This window comes from Cucumis sativus, chromosome 3 (genome assembly GCF_000004075.3).
Source record: "Cucumis sativus cultivar 9930 chromosome 3, Cucumber_9930_V3, whole genome shotgun sequence".
In the NCBI taxonomy this organism is placed as follows: Eukaryota; Viridiplantae; Streptophyta; class Magnoliopsida; order Cucurbitales; family Cucurbitaceae; genus Cucumis; species Cucumis sativus.
The window spans coordinates 15,478,539-15,495,695 of NC_026657.2; the positions used below are offsets into that span (position 1 = coordinate 15,478,539).

General features: G+C 34.9%; 3 protein-coding genes across 3 annotated transcripts; all 3 read right to left on the bottom strand.

Moving 5' to 3' along the window:
* Positions 1-786: 786 nt before the first annotated feature.
* Positions 787-5,414, bottom strand: LOC101207846 (reticulon-4-interacting protein 1, mitochondrial). The gene is made up of 7 exons (XM_011652995.2): positions 5,020-5,414; positions 4,547-4,774; positions 2,525-2,598; positions 2,151-2,310; positions 1,924-2,043; positions 1,723-1,831; positions 787-1,257 (listed from the first exon to the last, which is right to left on the bottom strand). Exons 1-7 carry the CDS (start codon positions 5,242-5,244, stop codon positions 1,076-1,078), a joined length of 1,098 nt encoding a protein of 365 aa, XP_011651297.1. The 5' UTR covers positions 5,245-5,414; the 3' UTR covers positions 787-1,075.
* Positions 5,415-7,028: 1,614 nt separating this feature from the next.
* Positions 7,029-12,268, bottom strand: LOC101220528 (protein SAWADEE HOMEODOMAIN HOMOLOG 2). Its single transcript, XM_031883538.1, has 10 exons — positions 12,130-12,268; positions 11,943-11,983; positions 11,640-11,725; positions 11,475-11,520; positions 11,241-11,394; positions 9,781-9,850; positions 9,522-9,573; positions 8,647-8,790; positions 8,293-8,412; positions 7,029-7,756 (listed from the first exon to the last, which is right to left on the bottom strand). The coding sequence occupies exons 3-10, from the start codon at positions 11,714-11,716 to the stop codon at positions 7,367-7,369; spliced, it is 1,053 nt and encodes a 350-aa protein (XP_031739398.1). The 5' UTR covers positions 11,717-11,725; positions 11,943-11,983; positions 12,130-12,268; the 3' UTR covers positions 7,029-7,366.
* A 2,086-nt stretch (positions 12,269-14,354) lies between these two features.
* Positions 14,355-16,858, bottom strand: LOC101220299 (transcription elongation factor 1 homolog). The gene is made up of 5 exons (XM_004146193.3): positions 16,713-16,858; positions 15,982-16,114; positions 15,702-15,772; positions 14,913-14,934; positions 14,355-14,812 (listed from the first exon to the last, which is right to left on the bottom strand). Exons 2-5 carry the CDS (start codon positions 16,092-16,094, stop codon positions 14,752-14,754), a joined length of 267 nt encoding a protein of 88 aa, XP_004146241.1. The 5' UTR covers positions 16,095-16,114; positions 16,713-16,858; the 3' UTR covers positions 14,355-14,751.
* Between the last annotated feature and the right edge of the window lie 299 nt (positions 16,859-17,157).

A 17,157-nucleotide genomic window follows, 5' to 3' on the forward strand; every position in this document is an offset into this window, starting at 1 on the left:
TTCGTTGCCCTCATGACCATAAATCTAAATACTACTGAAACAATAAATACTATCTTATCTTTATTTCAAGTAATTTAGGAACAAATTATGATAATAATTTCTATACATATAGTTATTGACAATTTTTAAAAATGATTTCCCAACACAAGATGGCTAAATATGTTTAAGACATATATGTTGTATCCTAACTAAATAAAATATAAAAATAATTGAATTTGATTTTTAATTATTATTATTATTGTGATGATTGGAGGTATGAAGATGTCTGGATTGTGTTGGAAAGTGATGTTTAACCATTAAATATGATGAGTCTTAATCAGAGACCACCAAAAAAAGAAAAGACAAATAAGAAAGGATCTCAATGGACCAAAGATAGGATCATAGATATTAGATTATATATCCTCCAGGCCCTTCTCTATCATTCGACTTTTGGGATTTTCATACAAATTCATAGAATTCCAAACAGATAGATTTGATTTCCCTACATGAAAGTCTCTAAAAAATTCACACCATGCTGGAGTAGATTAGCTTGATTTTCAAATATAAAAAGAGAAATAACTACCAAACAAAATTTTAGTTTTTAGAAGAAAAAAATACCCCTCATTGTACTCTCAACTGTACTTGAACTTCTACAAAGATTAGAATAAATAAAATCGAAGGAATTATATAAGTTCTAAGGTCTCCTTTGATATGTGTTTCAAGGGACCTCTGTAATAATAGCTCAAAGAGGGAAACAGATAATTAACGGTGCTGGGAAGAACCATTATCATGAAGGAATTGCAACAATAGGAGAAGTAAAAATTAAATTTCTTATTCAAAGATTAAGAAACACTGTATCGTCTAACGTCAGGCCAAATAGAATCTCTATCTCTTCCTACTCTTTTCCACTTCTCTAATCTGGCAAAATCTAGAAAAGGTATATCACTTTGCATTTAATCTACAATGTATAGAACTTTCACATCCTGTAAAGTTCCAAAGCAATTTTGATGCTAAAAGCCGAGGAAATTGTTTACAGGATCCAATGCACGTGAGGCAACAAATCAAATATATATCAAGTATATGAAAGGATTTTTTATCAATCAAACTCTAGCACAACTTTACCAGGAATGAGGTTTTTGTCCTTTGCATCATGAGCCTCCCTTACTTGGGTGATAGGAAACGTTTTCTCGACCGGTATCTTCAGCTTTTCAGCTTCACACAGCCTCCTGATCTCTTCTAAACCTTCGGAATCCGCCCTCATGTATGTCCACCAATATTCTAAAACAAAAGGACCAACAGACACAAAATTGAAGTTACTAAACAACAGGAGCATAAATTTGATCTATATATTTGTTTTATGTTCTGAAGCTCATATTCACCTTGAAGCATTGAATTAAGAAAATTATATTTGCATTGCATGAACAGAAAAATACCGTTTCCAAAAGAGTGATTAAAGTACATCTAGTCAAAGCCAAAGGGCTTGAACTATGAACTCTAGAACATGATACAGATCAAAGTAGAAAAAAAAAAAACTAATAATAATTAACTCTATGAACCCTTAATGGCACATGCCATATTTGCGAGCTGCTTTCTAAGCTCAAGAATACACAAAGTGATGGGAAAAATTCAAGCAGGAGGCATAGGGAACATGATATCAAATTGTCAATACTGTAATTGGATAGTTCTGATATTATCTTTGAGAAGATAATAAACTTAGTGAAACAGCAAGCTTTTGATTATTACCAATTCCATGAGAGAACCTATACTTGAGCTGTTTCTGCAACAAGACACCCGTAGAAAAAGGAAGCCCGAGAACTACCCCATATCTATCAGTCAATGATGCAGCCTCGCCCTAAACAAATGGCAATTAGGTGTCTCAATGTCAAGGCGCTTCAATTCAATACTTCAAAAAAGACTGGTTACCTTATTGTTATGGATCTATACCTGAAGTGTCATATAGTGTCCACCTCTATTCAGAAGATGAATACCAATCCTTTCTGTATCTGGCACGCCAATTGTATCCAATACGGCGTCAAATTTCCCCTTTATTTTGAATTCAATGCCCTATAGACAATCATGTAAAAAAATCATTCAATCTCCCATCCGAATGCAAACTATCACAATCCAATGACAATAGCAAGGTCCCTACTGGATAGTGTGTGAATCGTTACCTCAGTCGTATAGTCAACTGCTTGCTCAGCACCTGCTGCTAGTAATTTTTCTATACTTTGACTTCCACAAGTAGTTGCAACATGGCAGCCTGAAGCAACTGAAAGCTGAACCGCGGCATAACCTACAGCTCCTCCACCGCCAATTACTAAAACCCGTTGCCTGCCATCACGGAAGATTATTTAATATAATTTTTTAATACAGGGGACAGTGAGGCCAGAGTGAAATTAAGAAATGAGAAACAATTATTATGAATTAAGAAAATGTGTCAAATGAGTAGCCTAAATCAACAAAATTGAAATGTGTGCCTTCTGGAGGAGGTTGATACATACAGACAGCAAAAAACATACAAACCAACAAAACAAAGTGAACATACCCCTCTGTGATTCTAGCAGTACTTTTTAGAGCCCGCCATGCAGTCAGTGCAGCAAAAGGAATGGCACTTGCTTCCTGATAGAGAGATTGAAAAATGAAGTAAGGAGTCAGGGAGGACTTTTTTTTTTATTAGGTAAGACAGCTGAAAATGACAAAGATCGGTTAAGTTTAGGAGATTGATTGATACAGTACGATAACTTTATAATTTTTTGGTTAAGCTTGCTGATTGTTGGATTAGCTGATTAATTGGTAGTAGAAGTAAGTTTCTTTTTGTTGGATTATTAATGAAAATGACAGCCCTTTTGCTAGTTTATTTTATATAAGACATGGTTAGTTCATTAGTTAGTTGATATGCTCTTTAGATAAGAGAACAGGTTGTGTGTTGACAAGGACAAAGTCATGAAATAACCTCTTAAATTAATTCAATCTTAGACCTAGGGAGTATGATAGCATCGAATTCAATTCCTGTAGAAAGAAAATATTCTGTTTTCCTTACTAATGGCCTGCTCCAATTCTCTTATGAATCTTCCATAACTGGGGTAGTTAGCTTGTATCTCTCCTTATAGCCATTCATGCTTATATTTCCCTTATGAAGCTTCCATTACTGTGAGGTCCACTTTTTTAAAAAAAGAATTTGCAGCTATGTATCAACAGAAAAAGAAAGCATGTTCAAATGTGAGGTAGAGATGCAACTTAGAGAGGCTATATGAGAAGATTTAATAGAAGAACTATGCAGTTCTCTAAGAAAATAGGTTATAAGACTCAATCCAATTAGAATGAAGCTTATTGTGCCAAGCCTCAAGAGGACAAACATGAAATTATCTCCTCAAAATGAATCATCTTTGAGGCTAACACAAGAGAGCTGGTTATCTCCTAGGTTCAGTTAATCTTGGTCTATTATCTAATACTACTTATTTGATCTTTTTTCTTGAAAGCACTAATGAAGGAGCAATGCCACCCACAAAACAAAGACGTTACTTAAACAATATTGCTCCAAGCACGTTTATGAACTCGGCCATGGTAGAACATCAAGAAGGATCAAATGAGAGCTAGATCGTTAACATATCATGACTACAGTTTGCTCTACAAGGTGATAGTTTAGATTCGAGAACAAATCCTTCAAGAGAAGGAGAGGCGATGTGAAACCCAAAGGGCTCAAAGCTATTATTTATATTTTCTAGTTTTATTGTTTCCATTTTCTTCAATTACAGAACATGTTAAAAAAAGGTAGTTTTGTCATTTTACTAAGAATTATGATGTGGCACACATTAGGGTTTTGGGAGGCTATCTAAAGCATGACCATTAGGTTGCACAAAATAATGTTTAAATTTTGAATTTATGGAAATGAGATTTTTCCTTTGAGATGATGACAGAGATTCATCACCATCATTTTTTATTTCTTGATATAGGGTTGCATGTTGAAGCATTCAAGAAAGATTGAACAACTTGCTTGTGGAGTTCTCAAACACTTAGGATTTTTGTGTCACATTCATGTGGCATCTTCAAATGACGAGAAGTTTAGATAAGAACCGACAATTCTACATTTAAACTAGAATGCCCTTTGTATATGACAACTTTTTAACACAATTTTTTTTTTATAATAATCATAGAAACTTAGATGACGTGTGTTATCTGTGCCACTCACAATTTAGGAAAATATACAAAGGCGTATAAAGCATTCAAGAGATTTAGTCCTCTCCCACTTTTCCTAAAAAAGGATAGCAAAGGGCATCCACTAATAATTTCAGAAAATATATCATAAAACAACTTTCATTGAGAAAGAATATGAAGGAATATAAGCGCATACTTAAAACCAAGCCACCAGCTATACAAAACTTTTCAGTATGAATGAGTTGATTTTGCAGTGGCAAAACAAACAACAAAACAAACAAGGAGACCAAAGCACCAGAAATTTCTTCTCCAACATCAAGCAGAATAATCGATTAAAACGATGATATCCACAACATCAAGAAAATTTAAAGAAAAAAAAAAAGAACAGTAAAGAGATCACTTCAATGATTACCACATGTGAAAATGACACCGGTTTAGCACTTAATTCCTCTTCTGAAAGAATTGCATAATCAGCATAAGTACCCCTCACAGCAGTTGGATGCAAAGCACCAAAAACTTCATCTCCAACACTTACTGAACGAACCGAAGAACCAACAGCCGCAACTTCACCACTGATATCACGGCCCAAAATGACCGGTAAAAGTGGTTCAAAGATTGAACGACCATAACCCGATCGCATCTGGGAAAAAACAATAAAACTCCAAAAATCAAAATACATTCAAATTGCATGATCAAATAAACAACCAAGATTTCAAGAAAATGCAGTAAGTCCAAATAACAAAATACCACATTCAACAATCAAACAGTCAATCTTTCACCATAAATCTTGAGATAATACACCATGGTGATGAAGCCCTTTTTACTAAAAACATCAGCTATTACCGAAAAGAATAGCGTTGAAGAGAGAAAAGAAGAAATGCTCACTCGGGTATCAAGTGGGTTGATGGAAACAGCGCAGGAACGGACAAGAACTTCATGAGGCTTGAGAATAGGGACGGGAACGTCGGAGCGGAGTTGGAGAACCTCCGGACCACCAAAGTGAGGCAAAAGGACGGCTCTGCAAGTGGTGACGAGAGTTCTAAACCCAGAAATTAGAAAAGGGGATCGAAGTCGGAACTTGGAGGTGGGAGATGGCAGTAGAGCCGGCATTGTTGATGAATTTGAAAAGGGAGAAATGGGTTATAGAGAGAGAATGAGAATTGACGGAAGAAAAAAGAAGAAGAAGAAGAAGAAGAAGGTGGAAGATGGAAGGGTGGACGTGTCTGAATTTCCATCCAAGCAGTCATGGAACAAATGGGTTTATGAGAGACTTTGCCAATTCCACCGGCAGCATCTACCCTTTCTTTTCTTTTTTTCTAAAATTATTATTTGGGATTAAAAGTAGTTTTCTCTTAAAAACAAAACAAATTTGAAAATTTTCTCAGACTTATTAGTTTAACTAAATGCTAATTTGATCCATTTTAGAAGTAAAGAGTTCGATTCTAAAATCCTTTTTCTTCTTAAGGTTTAATTGATTGAATTAGTGAGGGTATTTTGTTTGAATTGAGTGGTATGAATAGTACATCTATATGTGCCAATTTAATCTTCTACCGTGCATTTATTTTTTATTATTCATGGCTATTTTCATTTTTTAGTACCATGGGACAAAATTATTTAAAATCTCTGTTGAATTTCAAGTTAGCTTGAATATTTCATGAAATTACTTTTGTGCATTCCTTCAATCATCTAATTTTTTATAAGAAAAGATGATGTACAAAGAGAGATAGATGTACCTTAAATTACACCATATTTTTATATATAGTTTATAAAATATTATCCAAATGTATACAAGTTATTTGCAACTTATACATAGAAAGGTATGATCTTTGTTAGCATTCATTTCAACTCACATCATATTTGCAATCTTTGCGACAAGATTAATGTATAAAAATCATTGGTTAAAATAAAAAATTTCTAAATATATGATATAATCGAAATTAACCCAAAAGTTAGTAAATGTTTTAATATAATTTAACCAAAATTTTATTATAATTTTTATTTGGGAGCTGTAACATGGACTCAAAAATCTTGTCTAGACTTATAATATAGTTTAGTAAATAAAAATACTAATTAGTAATTAGAACTTTCACTCACAATCCTTGAACTAGAAAAAAAAAAGATTTCAGTTCATTAGATTGAAATAATATTTTAATAAAATTGTTAAAATAAGATTATTGTTTAAACCTCGTATAATCTCTTAGATTGACTTTTTAAGGGTTTGAAAAAATGTTTATAAACATTTAGAAAACTAATCTAAACGCGCCCGAAGTAAATGCCCATTTGATCTTTGTTTAGGCAAATTTCTCAGTTTATTTTTTCAACTTTCTTTCCTTCTAATTTTCATGACCAAATGTCAGTTTTAACTAATAATTTGTCCAAAAATTGACCCAAGTAACACTTCCAATGTTGTACTTCAATAACATCCCCAAATGAGGACTATGTTCAGAAAAGGCAGTAGCAGGATCGTGAGTGCAGCTCGGTTGAACCCGAGCTTTTACCTTACATCTTTAAATTTTGAGAATTGGGGGGCAGAGGAAAAGAAAACTACAGGATTTTAAGTATATTATATATTCAAAGTCAAGTGTCCTCAAATCCAAGAGAGAGGGAGTCTGAAAGACCTTGTATACGTGTTTGCATTAACTTTCTTCCCACCTCATGAAATATAGGTGAAGAACTTTTACTTCCTTTTACTACAATTTAAAAAAATGGAGACGTATTCTATATTCCTAAATTCAATCAATCCTAAAGGAAGAAAGAAGAGAATTACTACTGATGAGTGTGCATGTGTTTCATGTAATGTGTCCTTTAGCAAAGCGTAAGCGAACATGTCCAGTTTTTGCACCTTTTTCGATCATTACAATATCATTAGTTAAATTTGGCAGTTAACAAAGCTCTATGGAAAATTAAGCAGTAAACTATATCATCAGTGTGGATTGTGTAAGTGTAGATCCATGTTTGGCTAAGCAGAGAAAACGAAAGGTAAAATGGGAGAGATGACGCCTCTGACCTGTTTGATATTACACTCGAGGCATGAGTCCTGCATTTTTCATCCGTCAAGAACATTCAGCATTCACAGCAAGTGGATGGAGAACCTATAACTTTGAAACATGGGACAAAAAGAACAGACTTCGCTAGGTATTTACTCATCCTAAATAAACGAGTCAGGCAAAATTTTAAATTGATAGGTTCTGTTAAAATTAGACTGATGGAGAATTTTACTTTTCCCACATAATCAACTAAGTAACTTCCCATCAGACACATTGTCAGCTGACCCAGCAGAAACAGTGTTTGTCACGATACCACTCGAGAATGCAGAGCTACCTGCAAGATTAGCAGAGTTGAATGTGGTTGGAGCAGTGTTAGTTTCAGTATTCCTTGCTTCCTGAGTACTAGTTTGGGCATGGGCATTTATATGAGGATTTGCATTTGGTATAACCAAGGCTGCATCCTTGCTAAGTGGATTTTGTGATGTTTCGAAATTTATCCTCTGACCACTGAGCAGTACAGAATCCATGCCTGACTTTGAGGGCTCAATGGATGCTGCTTCATTTACGGCGTGAAGCTGTTGCAACCGGTAATCAGTCTCAGGCCGACGGCAAATCTTTCTCAACTGAACAATTTCCTAACAATAATTTAGAGCAAGATAAGTCAATAATCCTGAACAGCATTCAATGCTTGATTAAATAGAACACTTCTCGCTTGTTATAGAAATAACCTCCTTTTATTTTTCTTGAAGAAGAAACAAGAATTTCATAGATGAAGTTTACAAAAAGGAAGGAAAAAAACTTCCGAAAATCCGTAGAGGATTAGAAAAGGTTCTTCCACGTAGCCATATGGTTAGCTAATTCAATAACGAGAAGCAAACTCCCCTTAGAAAACCAACTATCCAGCCTACACTCTACAACTCCAAAGAAAGAGAATAGGATTACTTTTTTTTTTATAAAAAGAAGAAACGTGAAAAAAAAATGACATCAGCCCAACCACTAACCAAGCTCTTGATTTCCAATTTTCCCCACATCAAAAGCTAAAGTCTTCAGCTCATGTGAAATTAACGGCAATGGTTATATTGATGTGATGTTTGTGTTCATTGCAACAACCCCAAGCTAGGAGAGCAATACCAAATAAGAACAACCAAAAGAACCTGAAGAAGATACACACCTCAGATTGATCGTGATCATAACGAACCAAAAACCTGCATCGACAACCTCGTACATCATGTCTTCTCCGTTGTGTATCAAGCACGTGGGCATCAAAGTAAAGTGCCTGCTCTTTACCCTCCTGAAAATTTTGAAGATAATGAAATTCGTCATTAAAAAAAGTTTCCCCTATAACTGGTAGAGCGTGTGTTGAGTTTTCTAGTTAGAAATTTGAAAGATCATTGTGTCCTCCAACTAGGGGAGTGGTTTTACAAGGTAGTCGGAAATTACATCCAAGAGATTGTCCTGAACTGATTGCAAGGTGATGGAAAGGCCTCCCTTTTAAGTACTGAAAGTTTGGAGTAAAAGTATTTACCTGAAAGCATAAGATGAGATCGCCTGGAAGAACCGCTACACATTCTGATGATTCACAAGGTAGAGAACGAGGTCTAATGTTCCTTCGTATATTAACCCACTCGTCCTCCTCGGATCCAAAACCAGAAAATCTTACTAGTACTTCCTGAGAAACAATTACTATTAGACTTCCTGACAAACAACAATTATTAGGTAATATAGGGAGCCAGATTAAAGCAAACAAATCAAAACATCAGATTTCTTTACCAAAATCATGAACATCAATGATTAAGGGATCTATTCCTTCCTTTGAGGTCCAAAGAATTGCATTCTCACCACTACATTTGTTGTACTCAACGAAAAATCAGGAGACAAACTTTTGAATTACAATCAAATATCTCAGACCATTTTTGGGAATCACCAAAAATAAAAAAATATTGGTCAGAAAAGTTGTTGCTCAATCCTAATAATGTCAATACAAACTCAAAGGTAGGGAGGGGGAAGGAGAATGTTACAATTCCCTCTCCGTAGCACACAAAAACCCTATAATTCTAACTTTTGTTTTAGTTTGAAACCACATATATAATAAATACTTAGAGAAAATGTAGGATTGAATGTGATCCAAAAGGTTTTCAAGCCACCACCAAACTAAAGAAAAGCCCTTGACATTGGGCCCATGGGTTGAGGATAGAAGGCAGATTAATGTTTTCCTAACAATGGAGATAGTGGCCATTCAAGAATTAATTGGCTTAATACTTCCATGTTCATTTTTAATGATAAAAGCTAAAAAAAAAAAACAATGCATGAAGAAGAAAACAGCAAATAGGTTGATGAGGAAAGAAAGGCAGCGCAATGCTTCCTTAAATAATAACTTCCATGCAAGAGGCGCAAAATTACCGGGTCACCACTTTCCACAGATCTATGCGATAAAAAGGTAGCAACGTCATACCTGACCATGAAAAGTTAAAAAAGTCAATCAGTAATGTCTCACATTATGCAAGTCTGTTTGTTGCATGTTAATTAATTCACACATGTGTGTATGCATGGAACTGCAATTGTTCCTCTACACCTATCATGAGGAGGTTTATCATCCAAAAGCATGGAAACCAGCTAATTCACTCCAAAATTCCAATATTTGTAGACAAGCTATACTAACCATGCACCATCCCTCCCAGATTTAGCTTCAAATTCCGACAATGGATTTTCTGGAGCACCCTTTGCAGAGCCTGGAATGGCACAGAAATTGAATGAAAAATTAAAATATGTTAAGGTCAATAACATAATTACGTCAAAATTCCCCTCCACATTTTGCGTACTTAGAATTGCTTTTCAGTTTGACTGATACAAATGCCTTATCTCAAAAAAATAATAATAAAAAATAAATGATCCAAAAACAAACTTACTGTGCTTCAATATGAATCATCTTAAAAAACCAAATCCATAATCAAAGGTGCTCATCCATTAATATGCATGAAAAACAAGATTGGTGTTTCCTCACAAAATTTATTATTGTCCTCTCAACTTTATTTTTATTTCACTTTTTTCAAAACTAAATAAACAGACCAAAAATAGAACACCAATAAATTGAATATTTTATTTAAGTGTCCAACAATTGTTTGACACAGACACATACTATCAAGCCATCCAACATGTGTCAAGTGGTCAGCCCGTCCAATAAGTTTTGCTCACATATATTTTGTTCACACACTATCCAAACTGAAGCATCCGTGCTTCATAGCTTTCCACACCATGTCATTCTAAAAAACTATAGTTCTTCATAGGATATAAACATGGTCAACCATGATTTAAGGTAGAAACAATATCCAATTCGAAATAATAAGACTCAACTGATAATAGTTAAACACTTCAACCACCAAAGTATTAAATGTAATGTTTCCTTTAAGAATCTATTAATTCTCACTAAGTCAATTCCTCCAAACAACAGAAAAGAAGCAAGTTTGCCACAACTTTCCCTTCACCCTAAAGGTAGGAGAAGGCAGAACCTCCTATATCATGGCCATGCCATTCATATTCCAAGCCAAAGACAGACCAAGGGCCACCCAAAAAACCAAGACCAAATTGAAAAAGGAAACTGGCAGCTCTAAAGAATTTGACAAGGTCTTATACAGCTCCCTCTAAAGTAGGAACACCACCGAGGCCCAAGAAAGAAGGAAGAGTCTCTCTACACATGGTCCATAGTATTAACTCTCTCATGTAAGACTTCCTAAGCCAAGAATCTAAGTGAGGGAAAGCTCAGGAGGTGGAAAAGAGAGCAAGGTGAAAATCCTTGAGAAGGACAAGAAGACAATAAAAGCTAGCAGCTCAATTTGCAATTTGTTTTTTCGTAATAATTTCATAAAAATGTACAAATCAAAATGAAGATTTGGGGCCATTAAAGCTACCACGCCTCTGCGTACACCTTTTTCCCAGTGCCAGCGAGGAAAAGTTTTAAAATGGTGATCCAAGCCTAGACTGAGGATTTGACGAATGCCATTCTACTACTAGAATAGATTTGTGATGATAAGCTAGTAATAAACATGTAATAAAAAAGAAAAAACAGCATAAGAAAATGAAAATACTTAAAAACTAAGATAACATAACAATTCTTTTTAATACCTACTGGTGCGGGAGCAGGAACAACTACAGTTTGAGGCACATTTCTCACAGGGGTTGACTCAATTTGGACAACTGGAGAGACAGCTAACTTTCCAGGAGCCTTGGATGTCTTTGCTCTGATAGCATATCGTCTATTCTGGAACCAATTCCAAACCTAAGAAATGATAATGATAATTAGCTGAACACCTCTACCCATCATATCAAGGTCAAGCATAGAAACAGAAGCCACCATACTTGCTTCATTTGCACAGCAATCTTCCCTTTCCGTTCTACTGATTCACTATAACAACATAAACAAATTATTCTTTTGACTATTCAATCCTGTCTTCTATTAAAAAAACATACAAAGATCAACTCAAAAATAATAAAAGCCACAGTAGGCTACTGCTCGATGTCCACCTGAACTTATCAGCAAGTGCAACAAGAACTTCCCGAGCTGGCATGGTATTGTTGTGTCCTTGCAATATGGCTTCCATCTCCGCGACCTTGATAAAAATAAGAATTGAATATTACATTCAACGGAAGTTTTGACTTTTAAGGAATTGTAACCTATGAGATTATAATGCCCAGAAAAGAAACAACTACAGCAGCAGCCTTAAAGCAAGAACAGAAAAACTTCATTTGACTGAAACAATTTTCAACTCCATATCAAGAATGTATTTCCTTATAGAACAAAATACATCCGGCAGGAAAATTAGTTACCTTCTTACGAATGAACAGCAAAAAGGCCAAAAGATACCCAACTGTTCCATTTCGAAACGGGGTCAACACAATATCCACTCAAATTCAGATGGTTAGATCTATTCCATTTGGGTCTGGAACAAATTTTATCAAAAGCTCTAAACCAAAAGTTCAACTACCAGCAACTTCAAATTCTCTCACCACTCACCAAAACATAAATATGGAAAGCGTGATTGAAAATGGCACTCTTCCAAATTACCGTTATCCAGCAAATCCCAACAATCTCCCTCTCTGCAATCCTTACCTAAATGCAGGTACCTACACTTACACCAACCACAACCTCGACTCTATGCAATGAAAGCAAACCAGTTACAGAAGTAGTAATTTGGGGGCAGGGCATCGTAATTCAAAAGGGGAAAAACACAATCACAAGTGGATTAAGAAATGGGGGGAAATGTTTTTTTAAAAAAAAAAACAGAATACAAGTTAGAAAATAACAAAACAGCTAATCAGTTCAAAAGAAATCGATAAGAAACCTCCCCAAAACACCAATACAGAAAAAAAAAAAAAAACAAGCACAATAATCAGTAAAGTTAATCTTTTTCTAAAAAAAAAAACCAATCAAGCAAATAGACGTAGCAATTGAGCAAACCCAGAAAAAATTTCAACTCAAGCATCTAACATGCATCAGGAACACATCATTCACAGTAAGAAAATAGAAAGGAAAAAAAAAGAGGGAAAAACAACAAAAGAAGAAGAATAAGAAGGGGGAAAAGGACCTCGGAAGCCGTGAAGCGGAAGGCAGGGCCTCCATTGCTGGGAGGCCGACCCATAAGCTAAAATTTTCGGTGTGTTTCTTTGATTTCGGCGTCGCTATCGAAGAAGCAGAGAGAGAAACAAAGAGAAAAGTGCCGGGAAAAAGAAATCAGAATTGAAGATCCCGTCTACAGAAATGAAATTCGTTATTTTGGGAAATCTTTGAGCCAGTATAAATGTGTCTATATATATATATATATATATATATATATATAATGATGGAGAGAAAGATAGAAGCTTTAAGCCCAAAAATTCAGCGTTATTTTTCTTTTGGGGAGCAAAAACAAAATTCCCAGGTGATTCCGTACCAAATATCAAACTTTTAATTGTGTGCCTCAAAAATGGGGGAAAATACCCCTCAAAATCTCTGCATATTCTTATTTAGGTTTTACCATTTGCTTGGTTTTCCAAACTCTAATATTTCATCTATGTCTATTTTCTTTTCTTTTCTTCTCTTCTCTTTTTTGTATAATTTTTCATAACGGTCCTTGGATGTTGTTTGTGAAAAAATGTCTCGTCAATTTTTGGATTTTACTACATCATTTGCTCTTCCTCATAAATTTACTTAGGTCATTTTTATTAGTTCATAATGAAAACTAATGTAATTGTAATCCAATTTTATTGTCGCTATGATATGTCTTCAATGCAAATGTAACTCCATTACTTTTCTATCAATAATGATAAAGAATAGTAAATCTCATGCAATATTCAAACATGGTCTGATTGAGCATCTTCAATTAGGTTAAATTTCTTATTTCACATTTGAAAATATCCATATTATCATTGATTTATTATATTTCCTTAGTTCGATAGTTCAACTAGCTCATACATATACTTTTAAATTAAAGCTCAAATGCTCAAAATTTGTTCGACATAAAGAAAAAATTATTAAAAATTAAAAATAATTTATCATAATATTACCATAGTAGTTGTCGAACATATTTGTTGTTAGGAATCCTTATACCCTCCAAACACATCTTATTGTTTAAAACCCTTACCCTCATTATATTAAAGAAAAGGGCACACTCGCTACATAATTATTAAGCTATTTTGTTGTAAAATCTAAAGAAAAGAACAAGTTGGTAAGAAGTAAATAAATTTATGGTTTCGAATGAAATTTACAAAAGAAGGGGATTGTGATGAAAGAAAAAAGGGAAAGGGGCGAACGGTACTGAGGCATTTCTAAATTAAATATGGAACATAACTGAAAATTTAAGGAAGTGGGTGAGAAGCCATGAGCATTTTCACGGGTTTACTAAATACGCCACTAATTTTCAACACCAAATCTATATATATATACATATGAACTTTTAGGTCTTCACACCATTATCTATATACATAATTAGCATTATACTCCATTGAATCCCAATCTACTAAACCCGTGTTTCTAATAAATGGATGTAATAGACCCAAATGTCAGCTGGAGATGATTTATTGAAACACAAAAGGAATTATACATCCACATTAATTAGCAAATGGTTTAAAAAGAACAAGCTTAAAAGCGCTTTAAGAAAAGTCAGGTCTAAACAGCCAAGTGAGGAAGGTTTTGGTTCGACGCGAACTCCACATCCTCAATTCAAAAGTATCAGTGTATAACAATTTCAGAAGAGTCTTATGGGCATGAAATAACAACCATTAGTACTTCGTAACATGCTTAAACATTTCATTTACATTAAGCATTGAATTATTCAATAATAAAGGATGGTTCAGGACCCCCCCAACTCTCCATCCAACACAACTTACCAACTCCAAGATTCTTGATTTAAAAATCATAAAAGAAAGTTACACATCCGTGAGAAAATCCGTAATAAAGTCAAGTGCAAGCCGTTACAACATTACTACTGTACATACATACTTGTCTAGTCTATACTGCTACGACCGTGGAGGGTGGAAGTGTTGTTATACCAACCAATAAGACCCCCTCTCTTAATTTAGTTTCATAAAAGGAACTTCCAAATAGCCAGCTTCGTTTCCATAGAAAGCATCAAGCTTCATACTTCTCCAATTGATCCCTCTAGGCAGCATCGTCTTCAAGGTTGTTGACCCGCTCACATTCGTCGATCCACTCACTATATCTGGTCAAAAGCAAAAAAAAAAAAAACATCACGTTAACTGAAGCACTATTGAGCAACAACAAATGTTGACAAAAACCAGTAGCTTTAAAATTTTACTTACATGTCTATTGCCTCACTCAAGGCTGCAAAGTAAAAGAATTGAAATGTTAGTGCAACAAAAATTTATATGTGATGTTAGGATATCACCAAACAAAGAAACACGTGCACACACACAAAAACTCAAGAACATTGAAATATAACAAGATAAGTAACAAGATAATCTAGCCTTTCGAGAGGAGTCTCTTCCAACTTCCACAAAGGAAATCCCACAAAATTCTTCACCCCTTTCTCCCAACAGCACTCCCTCTCTCTACATAACAAAAAGGCCTAACGAACCTTTTTAGCTTTACAAATATGCCCCTTCTAATAACCACACGAATAATCCTAAATTTCCTTAACTAGGGGTCTTACAACAGACAAATGAAAACACACAGTAAGCCCTGGATTAGACACAGAACTCAATTCACCTGAATTATACAACGATGCCCTAAACATAATTGGACGAATTTTCATCTGATAGACTATCAATAACCGGAACGAAAAACTAGTGATGATGGAACGTAGAACAACTGCATGACAAAGCTTCCATTCATCTGTCTATTTGAGCACATGTGTATTTGAGCACAGAGAAAATGAGTTCACTAGAATAATCATATAGTCCTGTGCCCAAATTATAGTTCAGATCAAACTAACACTGCTCCACAAGGACAAAATTATTCATAAAAAATACTTTAAAAGAAGAGACCTAAAAAAGAACCATAGACTGTTTGTGCTTCCATTTGAAACATAGTACAAAGCGCAGTGTAAAACACAGACAACAGATAGCAAACAAGAGAATTAAAGAGAATACCTGTAATAGTTGTGCTAAAGCTTTCTTGGCAAATCCGACAGGAGGCTTCCCCAATCAGGTTCTTCATATCACTAAAAACCATACAAACACCCTCGTCAGATTGCAAAACAAACAAGGCACACCTAGACAGAGACTAGCCCATGAGCCAAGTTACTTATTATTATACACATTCATCAGTCCAGCTTTTCCACAAGGCCACGAAAATACTTAAGTCCTTATAACATATCCCTCCCAAACTCGCATGTTACAAGAACCTAAGAGGAACAAAATGCAAACTTACATGCGACATTCAACGCTGGTCCCATGATTGCAGAAGGGACAGCTAAAAACAGTATCGAGCTTGTCCATTCTTTTCTTAGGTGGGGGCTTTGCTCTTGACTTACGTTTCCCCATATCCTGTGTCGTAAGGCTGGCTGTTCGCATCCAATAACAATAACAATATCAATAAGTCTTCAAAATGAGAGCCGTAATCAAACTTAAAAGGATATAAATAATAGATCTTTCTAGCATATAAAAAGCACAATCGATAAGCTACGAAATCTCACAAAGTAAAACTCATATCCATAATCCGTACACATCATCCCAAAACGTTCATACCCAATTCATGAAACACCGCACTTAGGTAAAACAGTACTAGAGGTGCAAGGATCACTTCCCTACAAAATCATAGACATCCATCGACCATGAAAAGAATAAAAAACAAATAATAACCAAAACTTCCGGAAATTTCAGCTGCCGCTACGGATAACATAACTTAAAGTTATTCAGAAAAAAACTAGATATGAATTTCCAGCAATCGCAAGGAAAGAAACAGGAAGATGAAAAAAATAACAATCGCAACGAAAAACGTAAAGAAGGTTCAAACGGAAGCACGCCACAAGATACAAAAAACAAGTAGAACCCTAGGTTAGGGGCCGTAACGAAAAAGGCATAACAATATTCCAGTGAAAAGCTTAATAAAAAGGGTAGAACTAGGAAGGCTAAAAAGAAAAGAGAAGAAAGAAGAGGAACCTGATCGGTGATAGAGTTGGGAGAGATTATCGTTCGCAGTTGAAATGGTAGCGCAGGTCGGATTGAAGAATGCAACCAAAAAGGAGGAGGAGGGGTGGTATTTATAGAGTTGTAGGAATCAATTTGACGAAAATACCCCTGAATTAATCGTAGAATCTAAAACTACGGAAAAGCCTCAAAAAATTGTATTAAAATATGTGAGATTAGATTTGATTAAAATCCCCCTAAGTTAATTCTAAAACTACGGAAAGGCCTCAAAAAATTGTATTAAAATACGTGTGAGATTAGATTTGATTAAAATCCCCCTAAGTTAAATCTACAACTACGGAAAAGCAGCTAATAAAATGCCAAATCTTATCTCCCCACCCATCCTTGTATATGGCTTGGAGGACCATTTTGTATTTTCCAATATATAAACTCTTTATTTTCTTTGAAATAAATCTTC